This window comes from Oncorhynchus kisutch, linkage group LG12 (genome assembly GCF_002021735.2).
Source record: "Oncorhynchus kisutch isolate 150728-3 linkage group LG12, Okis_V2, whole genome shotgun sequence".
Lineage (NCBI taxonomy): Eukaryota > Metazoa > Chordata > Actinopteri > Salmoniformes > Salmonidae > Oncorhynchus > Oncorhynchus kisutch.
Genome location: NC_034185.2, coordinates 38,948,539 through 38,968,695, shown reverse-complemented (window position 1 = coordinate 38,968,695; position 20,157 = coordinate 38,948,539). Strand labels below are relative to the sequence as shown.

Below are 20,157 nucleotides of genomic sequence, written 5' to 3'. Positions count from 1 at the left end.
AACGGTGCCAAAAGCCCTGGTCTGCCCTAGAAAGCCTATGTACAGTGCATTCTGAACGTTTTCAGACCCCTTCCTGTGTATCCTGTTTCCATTGATTATTCTTGACATGTTTCTACAACGTGATTGGAGTCCACCTGTGGTAAATTCAATTGATTGGACATGATTTGGAAAGGCACAAACCTGTCTATAGAAGGTCCCACAGTTGACAGTGCATGTCAGAGCAAGCCATGATATCAAAGGCATTGTCCGTAGAGCTCCGAGACAGGATTGTGTCGAGGCACAGATCTGGGGAAGGGTACCAAAAAATGTCTGCAGCATTGAAGGTCCCCAAAAACACAGTGGCCTCCATAATTCTTAAATGAAAGAAGTTTGGAACCACCAAGACTCTTCATATAGCTGGCCACCTGGGCAAACTGAGCAATCTGAGGAGAAGGGCCTTGGTCAGGGAGGTGACCAAGAACCCAATGGGAGAACCTTCCACTTGGAGTTGGCCAAAAGGCACCGAAAGGACTCTCAGTCCATGAGAAACACGATTCTGAGAGCTCTGGAGCAGGTTTTCATCAAGGATCTCTCTGTACTTTGCTCAGTTCATCTTTCCCTCGATCCTGAGGAGTGCCCCAGTCCCTGCCGCTGAAAAACATCCCCACATCATGATGCTGCCAGCACGATGCTTCCCCGTAGGGATGGTGCCAGGTTTCCTCCAAACGTGACGCTTGGCATTCAGGCCAAAGAGTTCAATCTTGGTTTCATCAGACCAGAGAATCTTGTTTCTCAAGGTCTGAGAGTCCTTTAGTTGCCTTTTGGCAAACTCTTAACTCTTGAATACTTTCCAAATGCACTGTAAGTATATTTTAGCAATTACATTTACTTTTGATACTTAAGTATATTTAAAACCAAATACTTTTTGACTTTTAGTCTAGATGTATTTTACTGGGTGACTTTCACTTTAACTTAAGTCATATTCTATTAAGGTACATTATCTTTACTCAAGTATGACAAATTGGTACTTTTCCCACCACTACACACACACACACACCCCCCCCACCCTTCTCGGTCTCTCCTTGTTCTCCTCCCTGCCCCATGCTGTGCCCCTGCCATCTCCCCTTTTCCCCTTCGGCTAAACCCTTCTAAGGCCTGCTTCCTCGGTTTTTTATCTCCTCTTATCTCTTCCCCTATTTACTCCACAGTTCAACCTTGATCTCTCTATCCATTCTCTGTATATCTCACCTTGATCTCTCCCATTGCCCCGTCCTCTTCCTTTTTGACCCTCTTTCTTTCCCCTCAATCTCTCTCAAATCAATTCAATTTAAGGGCTTTATTGGCCTGAGAAACACATGTCAACATTGGCAAAGCAAGCGAAGTAGATACTAAACAAAAGTGAAATAAACAATATCAAGTTACATTAAACATTACACTCACAAAAGTTCCAAAAAGAATAAAAGACATTTCAAATGTCATATTATGTGCAAATAGTTAAAGTACAAAAGGGAAAATAAATAAACATAGATATGGGTTGTATTTACAATGGTGTTTGTTATTCACTGGTTGCCCTTTTCTTATGGCAACAGGTCACAAATCTTGCTGTTGTGATTGCACACTGTGGTTTATCAAAATTGGGTTTGTTTTCAAATTCTTTGTGGATCTGTGTAATGTGAGGGAAATATGTGTCTCTAATATGGTCATACATTTGGCAGGTTAGGAAGTGCAGCTCAGTTTCCACCTCATTTTGTGGGCAGTGGGCACATAGCCTGTCTTCTCTTGAGAGCCAGGTCTGCCTTCGGCGACCCTGTACATAGTCAAAGCTTTCCTCCATTTTGGGTCAGTCACAGTGGTCAGGTATTCTGCCACTGTATACTCTCGGTTTAGGGCCAAATAGCATTCTAGTTTGCTCAGTTTTTTTTGTTCATTCTTTCCAGTGTGTCAAGTAATTCTCTTTTTGTTTTCTCATGATTTGGTTGAGTCTAATTGTGCTGCTGTCCTGCGGATCTGTGGGGTCTGGCACTAAGCCCCACTCTCCCTTTTTATCTCAGCCCTCTCAATCCTTATCCTCCTCCTTTCTCCTAACCGTATGCTCTCTCTCCCAGGGAGGTCATTTGGTATGGTGAGGATCAGGAGGCTAGGGGCCTCAGATACAGTGTATGTGTGTGTGTGTGGCCCCTGCTGTGAGGGTATTCTGGCAAAGAATCAGGGAGCGTGTTTGAGTGTATGTAAGTGTGTGCTCTATGGGTATTCTCAGGATGTGTGTGTGTGTGTGTATTTGTAGCCTGCTGTGAGGGGACTCTAGCCAGCCCCTGAAAGACACAATGCGACAGGGACTCAGCACTAGCAGGTGATCTGCCAACGCACACACACACACACACACACACTAAAATGTGACCATTTAACCTACCTAAGACTTTACAGCAGCTTCAACCTCATACAATATTCATCCAGCCTGGTTATGTGAAAATCATTGCATGTGTGGATTTGGTGTTTGCGTGTGTGTGTTCTGTACACTGCATAATCTAGCTCTTGGAAGAAACTGAGCCAAATCAGCCAGCCAGTACTTGGTTCTCTGGTCAGTGGTCAGAAAGCTATGTCGTCATGCCGACAGCCAGGGGGTTGAAATTCACTCCCCATATTTAGGCCAGCGGTCAGAGGACATACTAGCTACAGTAACATTTCAAATGTATGATATGAAAATGATGTATTTGTTCAAACTTACACCAATAAGACCCAGAAACATCAATGTCTCCACCTTTATGTTCTATTCTAGGCTCTCCCACATCTTTCCACATGACAAGAGATGAGATATGATTATGATATGCTGAAGGCATTTCTGAAGCGTCGGCATAGTGTGTGTCTCTCCGCCATTCTCAAGCGGTGGGGACCGTGCCCGCTTTCCTTTTCAGACCGTAGCACAGAGTAATATCACGCTACATTGGATCTTTAAAACAAACCAGCCTGAATAATCAGTCAAACTAGGAGCTGGACACTAGCGCACGCGCACACATAAATACCCATGCATATGCTCGCAACTAACCAAAATAACAAACCCTATAATTGGCTTCCAAATTCACACAAGTCCTATCTCCCAAATGAATGGCTGGAGAGGACGTGGTGCTTCAGACGATAAGCCGACAGACAGAACCGAATAGTATGAAATACCATCTTATGATCTCTGTGCTCCCATGTAGGAGTCTAGTGTGAATCGCTTGTGTGCATATGTGTGTGTGTGTGTGTGTGTGTGTGTGTGTGTGTGTGTGTGTATGTGTGCGTGCGTGTAGTTCTCATTTCCGTCTCAGTGGTGCCTCTGTCTCTTCAGTCTCTTCCCCAGAGGGCTGAGGGGGACAAGAAGTGTGAATACGATGATGATGTCACCACTCCAAATGTAGGGCTTCAAGAGTGTGCGTGTGCGTTAAAATCAGAGTCTGACTTTAACATCTTTATATAGTCTTCCCAATATCTTCACCCCCCCTCGGCCTGCAGGCCACTCACTTTACTAAGTGTATTTTTACATCATGACTATTACTGCTTTAAGGTTACCGTCCTCCTGGACAGCTACAGGGTCTGCAGGCGCTTGATGCAGCCCTGCTCTAACGCCAAAGCCCTGTAGAGCAGCTGATGAACTGAATCAGGTGTGTTTAGAGCTGTGCTGGAGCAAAAGCCTGCAGACCCAATAGCTCTTCGGGCGGAGGGCTGGACATCCTTGGGTATACAGCGGGGCAAAAAAGTATTTAGTCAGCCACCAATTGTGCAAGTTCTCCCACTTAAAAAGATGAGAGAGGCCTGTAATTTTCAATATAGGTACACTTCAACTATGACAGACAAAATGAGAAATAAATTCATAAAAAATCCTACAATGTGATTTTCTGGATTTTCTTTTCTCATTTTGTCTGTCATAGTTGAAGTGTACCTATGATGAAAATTACAGGCCTCATCTTTTTAAGTGGGAGAACTTCCACAATTGGTGGCTGACTAAATACTTTTTTGCCCCACTGTATACCCAAGGATGTCCAGCCCTCCGCCCGAAGAGCTATTGTATATTGTATATTGCTATTGTATATATATTCACAGATTCATTTCATTTCATTTGAAGGTGAGTGTATTTGACTACAGATTCGTCTCTGAATGTTGATTGCTCAGCTGTCTACCACAGTTCGAAGCAGCCGCTGGCCTCTCCAACCAAACAGAGCATTTGACTGCATACCCATGACTGGAGCTACTGTATGCAAGTCTAAACCATGATAGAAGTAAACGCTTGACCAGCTCAGACCTGCTGCAATGCGGTTTGTTAGCTCTCCTCTCTCGCTGGTGCTGTGTATATGCGTGTGTACAGTATCTGTGTGTGGTTTAATCATTTATTTTGTAGATTCTGGGCTTGTGGCTCGTGAATTTTATATTAGTGTACAGAAAGTGCAAATGGTCACAGAGATGAGAATCTCATTTCAGACCTTCCCCCTGCTCTAGCCAGTATATATTAAAGTATTTGTGTATATAGCTGGGCCCAGGCACTGTATGTGTAGACTGTGTGTGTGTGTGTGTGTGTGTGTGTGTGTGTGTAGAGTGGGGGTAAACGTCCCGCAGTCATTACAGCTCATTTGTCTGAGTGCTAGTACACTTGGCTGAGCTAAGTTAACGGTTTGACCTTGCTCTAGATTTTCCTTTCTGGGGCTGCGCTGAGCATAGCTGCTGTGAGGAAGGGGTTTGACATGCGTTTGTGTGTCCGAACCAAAAACCGGATCAACCTCAAAAAGCACTAATTGCTCAGCACTACTGTTCATCGGCATCAAAGAACTGACTGTGGTTTTACGTCTCGTCTCAGTGACAGATCCTTATTAACATGCAGGAGACAGAGGGATCAGAAAATAAGACTAAATGCAGTGCCTTCGGAAAGTACTCAGACCCCTTGGCTTTTTCCACATTTTGTTACATTACAGCCTTATTCTAAAATGGATTAAATACTTTTTCAAATGTTTTTATCCTCAGCAATCTACACACAAAGTGGGAAAAAAACGATTTAATCCATTTTAGAATAACGCCAACGTGAAAACATTCACAAGGCACTGTTCATCTATGGGTGTAAACTTCACAAATTCACAATGGAATCCCTTCCTCAGAATACCTAATGACAGATAATCACTTTACAGTAAACTGTCTCTAATTAGCCAATTAGTAGCTAGGAGAGTCACCGGAGTGATGTGTGAACGGCTCCTCGTGAGTTTTAGGCTGTGTTTACACAACCACCCTAAGAACCCAAATCTGTTTTTCTTTCAATATCAAAATCACTTTCTCCTGACTGTCCACACTCAGTTTTACATGTGACCCATATCAGATTAGTGCATTCCCACTGATGTAGCCTCTGAAGTAGCACACAGATACCACGCTCATTTCCTGTCAGTGTTGATTCACATTTTGGGGTGGTTGTCATGGTAAGGGCAGAACAGAGAGAAAGAAAGGAAAAAATATCTGTGCATCCAGACAGAGGCGCATATGGAGGGTCGGGTTTGAGATCCACTTGGGCTGCGTTTAGACAAGGAGCCCAATTTTGATATTTATTTCATTAGTTGGTCTTTTGACCAACTAGCTCTCACATCAGAATTAGACGTTCATCCATTTTTAAGTTGTTCCAAACGTCAAATTTCAAACTTTTTAAGGTTAACTTTAAGCATTAACTCTGAATTTAAGGTTATGGTTACATTTAGGCATTTAGGTATTAATTCTGAATGGTTAAGATAATGGTTAAGGTTTGGGATTTGCTCAAAATCTCAAAAACGACTGTTTATCACTGGATTTTGCACCAGAGGCAGATGCTCCCCTGTCCACAATTCCCAAGCAAAATCCAAACCTACTTGAAGGTAACAGTGGCCGGGTGTTCACGCCATCTCCCAATGGACGTCGAATACAGACTTAATATCACAGATGACCTGGCTGCTTTTGACCAATCAGATCAGTTGTGAAAAAGATCTGATGTGAAAAGATCTGATCTGATTGGTCAAAAGACAAATTAGTAGAAAAACTACAATAATTGAACTGCATGTCGAAAAACAGCCATATGGAGGTGGTATAAATCAGAAGTGAAAAGATCTGATACCACGTTTGTTTTTGCGTTGTTTACACATTAGACTATGAAAGGCATCAGATATGCAAATAATTGCATATCTAAATGTGCATACCAGTACTTTTCAGCCAAATAAATGTCTGTGCCCTTACTTGCAAACTTTATGGAGTTGTTAGCTGGCTAATTATTTTCCTCTTGGATGTTGTGTTTACTATTGCAACCTTTTTCAGGCAAATGTAATTTATAATTCAACATAGGCTAGCTAGTTGCTCAGGGTTGACAGTGTTTTGCACTGCAGTTATCGGAGCTATAGTTGCACCACAGTTGTCTAGCTATGTAAATTAGAATGACATTTTACTACTGTTCACGTTCATAGCAGACTTGACCATTTTTAAAATATATAATACAGTAGCCTACATGCTTAATACTGGCTTAGGTGGATCAAAAGGTGGCTCGCCCAGCGGCCCCTTGAGAACTCTCAGGCAGCCTAGCACGTTATGACAGCTTGCATGGGACTGTTAACAAAAAAGTAGATCTGTCGGCCCGACAAAATACATTAACAAACAAACTGACGTAGCTGATGTTGACTTACTGAGTCTGGCTTTAACTAAGTCGGAATGAATGCCTAAACTTAACCTCCACTCCCGGAAAACTTTTAATTACTCAAGTCATACTGTGAAATCTTGCTGTCTATAGCAGGTGGAGAGAACGCGTCACTGTGATAGGTTAATGATGTGGCCTGATGTGGAGAAGAGAGGGACAGGAGGAGGAGAGAGAGGAGGAGATGGAAGAGGATGTTGAAGAGGTAGCAGATGAGAAGTAACAAAGGAGGAGTATATGGGAGAGTAACAGAGGAGGAGTATATGGGAGAGTAACAGAGGAGGAGTATATGGGAGAGTAACAGAGGAGGAGTATATGGGAGAGTAACAGAGGGGAGTATATGGGAGAGTAACAGAGGGGGAGTATATGGGAGAGTAACAGAGGGGGAGTATATGGGAGAGTAACAGAGGGGGAGTATATGGGAGAGTAACAGATGGGGAGTATATGGGAGAGTAACAGAGGAGGAGTATATGGGAGAGTAACAGAGGGGGAGTATATGGGAGAGTAACAGAGGGGGAGTATATGGGAGAGTAACAGAGGGGGAGTATATGGGAGAGTAACAGAGGGGGAGTATATGGGAGAGTAACAGAGGGGGAGTATATGGGAGAGTAACAGAGGGGAGTATATGGGAGAGTAACAGAGGGGGAGTATATGGGAGAGTAACAGAGGGGGAGTATATGGGAGAGTAACAGAGGGGGAGTATATGGGAGAGTAACAGAGGGGAGTATATGGGAGAGTAACAGAGGGGGAGTATATGGGAGAGTAACAGAGGGGGAGTATATGGGAGAGTAACAGAGGGGGAGTATATGGGAGAGTAACAGAGGGGGAGTATATGGGAGAGTAACAGAGGGGGAGTATATGGGAGAGTAACAGAGGGGGAGTATATGGGAGAGTAACAGAGGGGGAGTATATGGGAGAGTAACAGAGGCGGAGTATATGGGAGAGTAACAGAGGAGGAGTATATGGGAGAGTAACAGAGGAGGAGTATATGGGAGAGTAACAGAGGAGGAGTATATGGGAGAGTAAATGAGGGGGAGTATATGGGAGAGTAACAGATGGGGAGTATATGGGACAGTAAGAGGGGGAGTATATGGGAGAGTAACAGAGGAGAAGTATATGGGAGAGTAAGAGGGGGAGTATATGGGAGAGTAAGAGGGGGAGTACATGGGAGAGTAACAGAGGAGGAGTACATGGGAAAGTAACAGAGGAGGAGTACATGGGAGAGTAACAGAGGGGGAGTATTATGGGAGAGTAACAGATGGGGAGTATATGGGAGAGTAAGAGGGGGAGTATATGGGAGAGTAACAGAGGAGGAGTATATGGGAGAGTAACAGAGGAGGAGTATATGGGAGAGTAACAGAGGAGAAGTATATGGGAGAGTAACAGAGGCAGGAGTACATGGGAGAGTAACAGAGGAGGAGTACATGGGAAAGTAACAGAGGAGGAGTACATGGGAGAGTAACAGAGGCAGGAGTATATGGGAGAGTAAATGAGGGGGAGTATATGGGAGAGTAACAGATGGGGAGTATATGGGAGAGTAACAGATGGGGAGTATATGGGAGAGTAACAGAGGAGAAGTATATGGGAGAGTAACAGAGGAGGAGTATATGGGAGAGTAAGAGGGGGAGTATATGGGAGAGTAACAGAGGAGGAGTATATGGGAGAGTAACAGAGGAGGAGTATATGGGAGAGTAACAGAGGAGAAGTATATGGGAGAGTAACAGAGGCAGGAGTACATGGGAGAGTAACAGAGGAGGAGTACATGGGAAAGTAACAGAGGAGGAGTACATGGGAGAGTAACAGAGGCAGGAGTATATGGGAGAGTAACAGATGGGGAGTATATGGGAGAGTAAGAGGGGGAGTATATGGGAGAGTAACAGAGGAGGAGTACATGGGAAAGTAACAGAGGAGAAGTATATGGGAGAGTAACAGAGGCAGGAGTACATGGGAGAGTAAATGAGGGGGAGTATATGGGAGAGTAACAGATGGGGAGTATATGGGAGAGTAACAGATGGGGAGTATATGGGAGAGTAACAGAGGAGAAGTATATGGGAGAGTAACAGAGGAGGAGTATATGGGAGAGTAAGAGGGGGAGTATATGGGAGAGTAACAGAGGAGGAGTACATGGGAGAGTAACAGAGGAGGAGTATATGGGAGATTAAATGAGGGGGAGTATATGGGAGAGTAACAGATGGGGAGTATATGGGAGAGTAACAGAGGAGAAGTATATGGGAGAGTAACAGAGGAGGAGTATATGGGAGAGTAAGAGGGGGAGTACATGGGAGAGTAACAGAGGAGGAGTATATGGGAGAGTAACAGAGGGGGAGTATATGGGCGAGTAACAGAGGGGGAGTACATGGGAGAGTAACAGAGTGTGGGTATATGGGAGAGTAACAGAGGGGGAGTATATGGGAGAGTAACAGAGGGGGAGTACATGGCAGAGTAACAGAGTGGGGGTATATGGGGGAGTAACAGAGTGGGGGTATATGGGAGAGTAACAGAGTGGGGGTATATGGGAGAGTACGGTGTTCTGGTGAACTGTGTCTCCTGCTGTGACACCAGAGATAGCTGGCAGGGAGATAGGTCTACGTACGGACACACACAAACACAGATTGAGAGCACTGGGAAAGCAGTGTTTCACGGATGACATCACGCAGTTTCCCTTTTTTTTTTTCTCCGCTTGAGACTTATCTTCCAAGCTCAGGTGGTGCCCCATCTTTCAGGCACACACACACACACACACACACACACACACACACACACACACACACACACACACACACACACACACACACACACCTCCCTCAATTTCTCTCTCATCCACTCTCAATTTCTCTTTCTCTCCCATCCACTATCTCTTCCTCCCTCTCTCTCTCCTCCTGAGACAGGTCACTGCTGGTCACCATTAGGATTAACTGAACTTTCTCTAGGAGCAGCCTCTCCCAGCCTCCATGTCCCTCTGACTCAGCCCCGCTGTGCATCTCAGAACCAGTCAACAAGAGGACCAGATGGCCAGACTAACACCACACTCAATCAGTCACACACTAACCAGGGGCCAAGCCTGACTAGAACCCTGAATAGAGAGGTTTGACCTCAGATGAGAGAGAGACAGAAACTGAAAAGAAACCTTGATATAATGAATTATACAAAAGTATATTTTTTTGGAACGTCTTTTCGAGAGCCCCTCCCCTTCCCTAAAACCACTACCCCACTCTGCATTAAAACAATTAAACACACAAACTATTAAACTACCACCATTTACTCTGCCTGTTTACCAATGACAGAGTGGGGCGTGCGCACGCGCACCTTGAGCAGAACAGGGAAGGCAGGTTCCTTAAACTGTCCACACCATAAAGTGACATTTGTTTAGCAATTACCTTAATCCTACCAAGCAGAAAAAGTGTTATGTTGGTGCTAAGCTCTAATAAATTCCGTACACACACTAATTAGACAGCTTTTTATTAAGGGGGGGGGGGTACCAGAAAAAGACTTGGCCGAGTGGGAGGAAAGTCTAACGAACAAAAGATCTGTCTGTCCAGGGCTACTTATCCCTATAAATATCTGCCTTAATGATGTAAACAAACTGAATGGGACAGCCTGAACGGTTGGAGAGTGAATGGCTGGTTGGAGGTGAACTTCTTGTTAGAGAATAATAATAGGAATAAGTGACTGTAAATGCCTGGACTGTTCTGAAAGCAGCTGGCGTTTGTTTCGGAGGCACTTGGAGATGTATTGGGCCTACTGTAAAAAGCACCCGGAGTACCTCAGCCCAAACAACCCAGGGACACTGTTCGGGTTGGCCATCCAAAGCTTTCATAATAACAGGGTCTGTGCTTGGCTCACACACACACACACACACACACACACACACACACACACACACACACACACACACACACACACCAAAGTCTTCTTTTTCATCAGATATAAATGGCATACTAATGTTCTCGCTTTCTTCTCCTGCCCCAAATGTGCATTTATGTCATTTCTACATTGCATATCCTGGCATGCCTGTGACAGCCCATGTGTGAGTGTTAGGGTTAGGCAATGTCAACCTTTGTCCTAATCGGGATTATGTACCCATAAAACATTGTGATATATGATGGTATAGGCCCCTATTGGCCAACCATACCTACAGCACGAAATTGAATGCTACAACTGGATGAGTCATGATGAAAGATAATGCTGTTGAAAGCCTGGACAGAGGCTAAGTGCAGGCAAATCTTTTCCTAATATACCTTTCTGGTGGAGGAGCTTCAGCATGGAACAGGGTTGTGTGTGTGTGTGTGTGTGTGTGTGTGTGTGTGTGTGTGTGTGTGTGTGTGTGGCACACATGATGAAGCAGTAACAGTCTAATGATGAACGGTCTTACCGTAGAGGGCTAGGTTATACTTAATGGGCTGGATAGAAACTGTCTCCCGTTTCCAGATCTAGATAATAATTGCTTTATTTGCCTCATAAAATAATCGAAAACAAAAAAAAGAGTATTGTTTGTTCCATCTCTCATAAAGCTGTGATTGAGAGTAAGCCTCTGCTTATTGAAAGCGGCAACTTCAGGACAACACCTTCTTAGGCTAGAATATTTTTGGGAAGAGGTACTGTTCCACTTGAACTTGTCTTAAAGATTTTATGATCGGTTATTGGCCATTTGGGTTTCATTTCAACCTCGCATGGAAGGATTTTCCCCAGCTTGTATGGGATCATTTCTTTCTAAATAAGCTTTGATTAAACTTGTCGTAACATTTTTCTTACCGGCAATTGATATTGTTTGTTATCTCTCATTATTAGTCCCCTGGTTACCTTACATTTTTAGGCTATTCAAACAACATTTTGAGATGGAACTCTGTTACAGCCGTTGTCTGATCCAGAGAAAGCCATGCAGAAAATGATGAAAGCGTAGCCTATATGCATAGCCTATCAGAAGGAGATGGAGAAGGGAATATAGGCTACGTTTTTTTGAATCAGCTAGACACAAGATAGTGAAGGCGTGTCTAACAAAAAAAAAGGAATAGGTTTAGGCTACAGCCTAAGGCTCTTGTATCAAAGAGAGAGTTGCACATTTAAAGCAAGTTGGCCGCAATTCTACACATTTTGCCATGGGGCGGAGAGAATATTTAGCAATTTTATAACTCATTTCATGCAATTCTACTCATTTTGCCATGGGCGGAGAGGAAAATGTGCTGTTTCACAGCTAATTTCCTGCAATTTAAAAAATGTTGCCATAGGGTGAAGAGAAATGTTTAAAGTTTTTAATATGATATCTGAGTGAGACTAACAAAATCAAAATGGGGGCCCCTCAGCCGGTAATTCGACCATGATTACTAAGTTTAGATAGCTGGCTGCTAGACTAATTTAAAAGAAAATAGCTGACATGGGCTAACTGAGTGACTATCAGTGACTGACATAACAAGAGAAAAACTGCTGATGCAAAAACAAATTTCAAAATTGCACCTTGTTTATTCTACTATTCTAACAGGAAGTTGAGACCCTGATATAATTTTTTTAAGTATAACTACTGATCCGAGGAGCCCGTCAGTTGCCCATCCCTGGTGTACACCTACCTGCAGATAGCCGTGGTCGTGTCCTAGGAGTCTGCATCTCCTGTCTGGCGTGAGGTAACATGTGATATCGCTTGGCCTCGTTGACCAGGTCTCGACATGCTTCCGACGTCTTTATTAACTCCTCGTTGTCCACAACGTTCAGCAGGTAGGACGGGTGGATGAAGGGAAGGCGCACCACTGCTAATAACTCTGATACATGCTGCAGGAGAAAGAGGGAGGAGAGATAGAGGGAGGGGAAGGGGAGAGGAGGGTGGAGGGAGGGAGATGGGCCAGGAGCAAGAGGGGGGAGAGAGGGAGGGGAAGGGAGGAGGAGAGGAGGGTGGAGGGAGGGAGATGGGCCAGGAGTAAGAGGGGGGAGAGATAGGGGGGAAGGGAGGAGGAGAGGAGGGTGGAGGGAGGGAGATGGGCCAGGAGAAAGAGGGGGGAGAGATAGAGGGAGGGGAAGGGGTAAGAAGGGTGGAGGGAGGGAGATGGGCCAAGGGGCAAGAGGGGGGAGAGATAGAGGGAGGGGAAGGGAGGAGGAGAGGAGGGTGGAGGGAGGGAGATGGGCCAGGAGAAAGAGGGGGGAGAGATAGAGGGAGGAGGAGAGGAGGGTGGAGGGAGGGAAATGGGCCAGGAGAAAGAGAAAGGGGAATGGCGTGGGAAGGAGAAAGGAGAAAGAGAAAGGCATGTCAATTTACTATGTGCAGACTACACACATTAGTCTACAGCAGTAAAGATGAAGAATTCCTGGAAGCCTCAAAGAAGCGTTAGATTAGCAACGAATAAACAAACCCAGATATGAGAGTAAATCAATCACACAGACTGTGCTGCCACAGACAACCACTTTCATGTCCGTCTCAGACAACACCACAGTGGCAAATATAAACACACGCAACTCATTATAATCCGTCTTGACTGTGCAAATCATGTAATATCTAAAGGAAGGGGGAAAGAAAATATCTCATTTGGAGGAAGGAAGGAAGTTTGCAGTAAACTTTGGGATCAGCTGTGTCAGTGTAAGGTTGGAGAGAGAAAGAGAGAGAGAGGTTGACAGATCTCTACAGCTGGCTCTAAGTCAGAACACGTGTGTGTGTATGTGTGCGTGTGTGTGTGTGTGTGGAGACAGGTGGTCTGCTCTGACATAGGTTGTATTAGTGACTAGAGTGTGCAATGTGTGTGTGTGTGTACATGCGTGTGTGTGAGAGACGTCCAGAACCCCCATGGGACTCTTGTCTCTGTCAGAGCTAAACGTTGTAAACAACCCGAGACGACAATGTCCGTAGACACCACAGTACACAGAATTTGAGCCATTGACCTCTAGCTCAGCATTATGACCACTCTGGAAGGATCATACAGCCAGCCTTAGCATCTCTCTGACATCTGGCTCTATCGTCCTCAATGAATCTTACCAGAGAGGAGAGGAAGGGAAAGAGGAGAGGAGAAGAATGGAAAGAGTAGAGGAGTAAGTAGGAGAGGAGGAGGAGGAAAGGAGAAGAGGAGAAGAGAGAAGAAGAGAAAGAGGAGAGGAGTAAGTAGGAGAGGAGGAGGAGGAAAGGAGAAGAGGAGAAGAGAGAAGAAGAGAAAGAGGAGAGGAGTAAGTAGGAGAGGAGGAGGAGGAAAGGAGAAGAGGAGAAGAGAGAAGAAGAGAAAGAGGAGAGGAGTAAGTAGGAGAGGAGGAGGAGGAAAGGAGAAGAGGAGAAGAGAGAAGAAGAGAAAGAGGAGAGGAGTATGCAGGAGAGGAGGAGGAGAAGAGGACGAGAGGAGAATAAGGAAAAGAGAGGAGAGTGTGTTGTTGACATTTGGTTTGTGTGCCTGCAGTTAACACAGTATACAGACGGGACTATGGGTTTCTCTCCCCCACAAACACAAAACACACAGTATACAGACAGGACTATGGGTTTCTCTCCCCCACAAACACAAAACACACAGTATACAGACAGGACTATGGGTTTCTCTCCCCCACAAACACAAAACACACAGTATACAGACAGGACTATGGGTTTCTCTCCCCCACAAACACAAAACACACAGTATACAGACGGGACTATGGGTTTCTCTCCCCCACAAACACAAAACACACAGTATACAGACAGGACTATGGGTTTCTCTCCCCCACAAACACAAAACACACAGACGGGACTATGGGTTTCTCTCCCCCACAAACACAAAACACACAGTATGCAGACGGGACTATGGGTTTCTCTCCCCCACAAACACAAAACACACAGTATACTCTTTACTTGATCAAACAAATAAGTCGCTGCCTCTCTCTCTCCTTTTCTCATGAATATATCGATATGTAAATGAGCATCATACTTCTAGCTTCACATTTAAAGCCACACAAGACGTATTATATTGTGTATTAATACACCTTATAGATCATCCCTACCTCCCTCCATCCTGGGTCAGGCCTGACATAGTTTCTGTGTTTGGCTGTCTCTCTCTGTCTAAGTGCAGGCTGAGTACAGTGTCTAAGTGCAGAGTGATGTGTGACAGAGGTGTATTCAATCATCTAAGTGACTCACAGCGCAGCTGAGTGGCTATGGAACAGCTGTGAACAAGAAGGGTCTCGCTCACACACACACACATACGAGCAGAGGCACTCATTAAACGTGGAAAGCCACACGCCAATGCATTCCATACCCACATACATTCTGTATCTAAAGAAAATATGTATATCTCACACACAGTCCCCACTGAGAGTAGAGAGGGAAACACAGGGTGGACATATTCGTGTGTGTGTGTGTGTGTGTGTGTGTGTGTGTGTGTGTGGTCCTCCCGGGCTAGATCTCACCTGGAGTCTTGACAGCTCTTAGACACAATACTAGATAGATTATCCCTGCCTCAACTGAAACGCAGCCCATTTACATCTGTGTGTGTGTGTGGCACCATGCAGTTCTTATGTACAAATGATACCTGCACGCTCATATTTATACACCGTCCGTCACTAAAGAGAGCAAACAGCTCTGTGAAAAATGGACCGTAGAAGGTGACAGACACACACACACACACACACACACACACCCCAATCCCACTAAAGAAAGAACCGAAAGAAGAGAGGGATGAATAAAAGACAGATTGCGAAGTCCATGTGTGTAAACCGGTGGAGGCTGCTGAGGGGAGGACGGCTCATAATAACAGCCGGAACAGAGAGAATGGAATGGCATCAAACACATGGAGACCCTGTGTTTGAAGTATGTGATCCCATTTCACAAATTCCACTCCAGCCTTTACCACGAGCCCATCCTCCCCAATTAAGGTGCTACCAACCTCCTGTGGTGTAGACTATGTGTAGGCTGTGGGGGTTGGAGTTTACTCGAGCGCATAGCCATGCTTAGCCTCAGAGCGCTAACAAGCGCATTCACCTGGACCGACAAACATTAATAGAGCTAGGCTCACGCAATGGTGTGTGTGTGTGTGTTGTGTTGTGTTCTCCCTCAGGTTAGTGATGTGTGTGTGATGAAGGGATGAGGAGAGGTCGTGGGATTGAGGATATGGAAGAGGCAGGCTGCTGTTGAGATGCTGAGGACACGACCACGGCTATCTACAGGTAGGTAGGTAGGCACACACACACACTTATTTTGCTCTGAGGGGAAGTTTCAGCATGATTTCACTCAATAACACGCTAGCTAGCTCACCCCTCCCAGATCAGCCTTTTTCCTGTTAATCCATGTAGACAGAGGCCTTCCGGGTGTGTTCTGGGTTGATCTGGCTTTGTAAGGAGAGTTCTTTGTTAAAGCACAATGTATGTTTGGTGAACACGCACTACAGACGGTTGCTAAACCGCAAGGAGAGAGTCTGTCTACACTTATTTTGTGGTGATGGACAGTCTTTCGTGCGCCAATGTCTATATAACATGCAGTGTCTTAGAAAACAGACTGGGATAATCAATCTTTTTGGTTCTTCTCTATACCTGCTGAAAACACATTTTAAAGACCTTCACTAAGAGAAATAAGAGACACGCTATTAATATAACATGTAATAACTTCCCTCCATTCATTAAAAAAACTTTGTGGGTTCTGAAATGTTCTTGTTCTCTCGCTCTCCGTTCTTGTTCTCTGTCCTGTTCTCTCGCTCTGTCCTGTTCTCTCGCTCCCTGTCCTGTTCTCTCGCTCTCTGTTCTTGTTCTCTCGCTCTCTGTTCTTGTTCTCTCGCTCTCTGTTCTTGTTCTCTCGCTCTCTGTTCTTGTTCTCTCGCTCTCTGTTCTTGTTCTCTCGCTCCCTGTCCTGTTCTCTCGCTCCCTGTCCTGTTCTCTCGCTCCCTGTTCTTGTTCTCTCGCTCTCTGTTCTTGTTCTCTCGCTCTCTGTTCTTGTTCTCTCGCTCTCTGTTCTTGTTCTCTCGCTCTCTGTTCTTGTTCTCTCGCTCTCTGTTCTTGTTCTCTCGCTCTCTGTTCTTGTTCTCTCGCTCTCTGTTCTTGTTCTCTCGCTCTCTGTTCTTGTTCTCTCGCTCTCTGTTCTTGTTCTCTCGCTCTCTGTTCTTGTTCCCTCGCTCTCCGTCTTGTTCCTTCGCTCTCCGTCTTGTTCCCTCGCTCTCCGTCTTGTTCCCTCGCTCTCCGTCTTGTTCTCTCGCTCTCTGTTCTTGTTCTCTCGCTCTCTGTCCTGTTCTCGCTCTCTGTCCTGTTCTCTCGCTCCCTGTCTTGTTCTCTCGCTCTCTGTTCTTGTTCTCTCGCTCTTTGTTCTTGTTCTCTCGCTCTCTGTTCTTGTTCCCTCGCTCTCTGTTCTTGTTCCCTCGCTCTGTTCTTGTTCCCTCGCTCTCCGTCTTGTTCCCTCGCTCTCCGTCTTGTTCCCTCGCTCTCCTTGTTCCCTCGCTCTCCTTCTTGTTCTCTCGCTCTCTGTTCTTGTTCTCTCGCTCTCTGTCCTGTTCTCTCGCTCTCTATGTCCTGTTCTCTCGCTCCCTGTCCTGTTCTCTCGCTCTCTGTTCTTGTTCTCTCGCTCTTTGTTCTTGTTCTCTCGCTCTCTGTTCTTGTTCCCTCGCTCTCTGTTCTTGTTCCCTCGCTCTGTTCTTGTTCCCTCGCTCTCCGTCTTGTTCCCTCGGTCTCCGTCTTGTTCCCTCGCTCTCCTTCTTGTTCTCTCGCTCTCTGTTCTTGTTCTCTCGCTCTCTGTTCTTGTTCTCTCGCTCTCTGTCCTGTTCTCTCGCTCTCTATGTCCTGTTCTCTCGCTCCCTGTCCTGTTCTCTCGCTCTCTGTTCTTGTTCTCCCGCTCTCTGTTCTTGTTCTCTCGCTCTCTGTTCTTGTTCTCTCGCTCTCTGTTCTTGTTCTCTCGCTCTCTGTTCTTGTTCTCTCGCTCTCTGTTCTTGTTCTCTCGCTCTCTGTTCTTGTTCTCTCGCTCTCTGTTCTTGTTCTCTCGCTCTCTGTTCTTGTTCTCTCGCTCTCTGTTCTTGTTCTCTCGCTCTGTCTTGTTCTCTCGCGTGAGTCTTACACAAACCCATTATTAACACTCTCACTCTCTCTCTCTCTGGCTCTCAGCGATGTCCAGCCCCGTTTCTGTTTCCTCACTCCTGGAAAATTGCATATTATTTACTCAGCCCCCTGTCAACATGCCAGGGCAGTGCACACACACACACACACACACATACATACAGCCCCCAGCGTTTGGTGTTTTTCTCCCTCCTCTCAGAGAGTGTCAGCCCTGTGACAATTGGCCCTGACGTGTCATTAAAAAATATCACAGGTTCCAGGGGAGCAATTTCCACTGCACTCTTTTTCCAAATGGCAGGAGAGAGGGACGTGGGGAGGTGTGGAGGGAAGGAGAGGGGAAAGGTGAAAATTAGCTTGTGGTGAGCAGAGCGTATCAACTCAGATGCTGGGGTCAGTTTCTCTTGTGGAAAGAACCTCTCTCTCATCCTTCCCGCCCTCTCATCCCCTCTCCTTTACTCCCTAACCTCTCCCCTCCTTCACTCCTCTCCCCTCCCCTCCTTCACTCCTCTCCCCTCCCCTCCCCTCCTTCACTCCTCTCCTCTCCTCTCCCCTCCCCTCCTTCACTCCTCTCCTCTCCTCTCCCCTCCCCTCCTTCACTCCTCTCCCCTCCTTCTCTCCTCTCCCCTCCCCTCCTTCACTCCTCTCCTCTCCCCTCCTTCACTCCTCTCCTCTCCCCTCCTTCACTCCTCTCCCCTCCTTCACTCCTCTCCCCTCCTTCACTCCTCTCCCCTCCTTCACTCCTCCCCTCCTTCTCTCCTCTCCCCTCCCCTCCTTCACTCCTCTCCCCTCCTTCACTCCTCTCCCCTCCCCTCCTTCTCTCCTCCCCCCCTCCTTCACTCCTCTCCCCTCCTTCTCTCCTTCACTCCTCCTTCTCTCCTTCACTCCTCCTTCTCTCCTCTCCTCTCCCCTCCCCTCCTTCACTCCTCACCCCTCCTTCACTCCTCTCCCCTCCTTCACTCCTCTCCCCTCCTTCACTCCTCTCCCCTCCTTCACTCCTCTCTCTAGTGGCAGTAGTTTTAGTGTGTCTGTCACACATGGCCCAGAGATTTGAGACTGGCCCTGAGCTCCATCACAGCTCCACTCCTATAATGTCATGGCACACAGCAGAGAGAGCATCACTGAAAATCTGATTCCTACTGAGCACAGGGACACTGGGGCCCCTCTCCTCTCACTGTCTCGCTTTCCTTCTCCCTCTCGCTCTCTAAATGTCACCTTTGGGTAGGTGTTATTGTGAGTAAACAAAACCAGAGACCCAAGTCTAAAGCTGTGACCCAAAAGGAATCAGCCGCAAATAGGAATGAGCAGCAACTCACCATTGGGTCCTGACCCTCCATTTGAGAAACCACTGACTGCTATAAGGTATTAGTTTTTATCTCGGACTTAACAAGGAGACAGAGAAGAGGGAGGAAAGGAGGAACAGGAGTGGACGGCAGGTGAAGTGTCTGTCCGTTTCACTTTCCCCTCGTTCCCTTGCCATACTCTGATTCGCTGTTCTCTCCTGTCCAATAGGCTGTGAGATTAATGCTGACCGAGCGTAAGTGAACTGGTCAAAGCCTTTCTGACGGACTTTGATCCTCAGAAGAGCAGAGGTCCTTGTGTGTGTGAAACTGCCCCAAACACACACCAAACCATTTACCCCCCCCCACACAGAATGTCCTAGTTCCATTATTGTGCTGATCACATCACCAAATCTGTTTTTCTACACCAGAATCACTCATATCTTTGACAAGATCCCAGAAAAGGTCACAATAAGTTGAAAGCTGTGTAGAGACAAACCATCCCAGGAAAGTCTTACCATCATCCTCTAGGACATTTGAAGTCCCTTTTAGCTATATTTATAACCACACTACCTCCTCTAGACACATTAAAAACACTGCTACAGGACTGCTACAGTCCTCTTCTCTCTCTACCTGTACCTAAATTCTCTGCCCTGCACCTGAAAAATGAGGCATCTGTAAAATGAGGGAGACTCGTACTTAAGCTTTTACATAAAAGAAAAGTGGGTACTGACCATGTCCAATGATGACAATATCCGTGAGAGGGAATCAGCTTGCTTCCGGTAGGTTAGATTTACAGCCAATACCTGTGATACAGTCTGAACATTCTTAGTGAACCCACTTGTATAGGCAACATCCCTTTATCTGCAGTTGATTGAATTGGGGTTTTGGTCCGTCTTGAAAGGCAATGAAAACGCTATCAGATGATGTCATATCCTTGAGATATGCATAGTCCACTTAGTCTGGGTACCAGTCTTCTTAGCTCACATTCCACTCCTTCCCTCTCCTGTTACTTGCCAAAACTCCTCACCACTCAAGGAGTGGAATGTTAGCTAAGAAGACTAGCTCAACAGAGACGGCAACCAGGCTCGTGTCCACTAGATCACACTCAGTGTTAGGGAGTGGTGAACAACATGTCATTTAACGAGTAATTAAATGACATTTTGCAGTAGCTTGGTGGTGTTTTCAGTAGTGCATCACTTGTCTTTGCCATGTAGTGGTGTACGGCACACTACTTTTGAAATGTTCTATTCAGTTCCTTTCTTTTTCGGCATCAGACCT

General features: G+C 45.9%; 1 protein-coding gene across 3 annotated transcripts in view; it reads right to left on the bottom strand.

Moving 5' to 3' along the window:
• LOC109900394 (kelch-like protein 29) overlaps positions 1-20,157 on the bottom strand; it is a 289,438-nt gene that overhangs the window by 7,002 nt on the left and 262,279 nt on the right. For all 3 annotated transcript variants that reach the window (XR_004211945.1, XM_031837522.1, XM_031837523.1), the window contains exon 10: positions 12,202-12,400. Coding sequence is in view for 2 of the 3 variants with exons in the window: in XM_031837522.1 (XP_031693382.1) it covers positions 12,202-12,400 (199 nt within the window). In the remaining variant the exon portion in view is untranslated. The remainder of the gene's footprint in view (positions 1-12,201; positions 12,401-20,157) is intronic.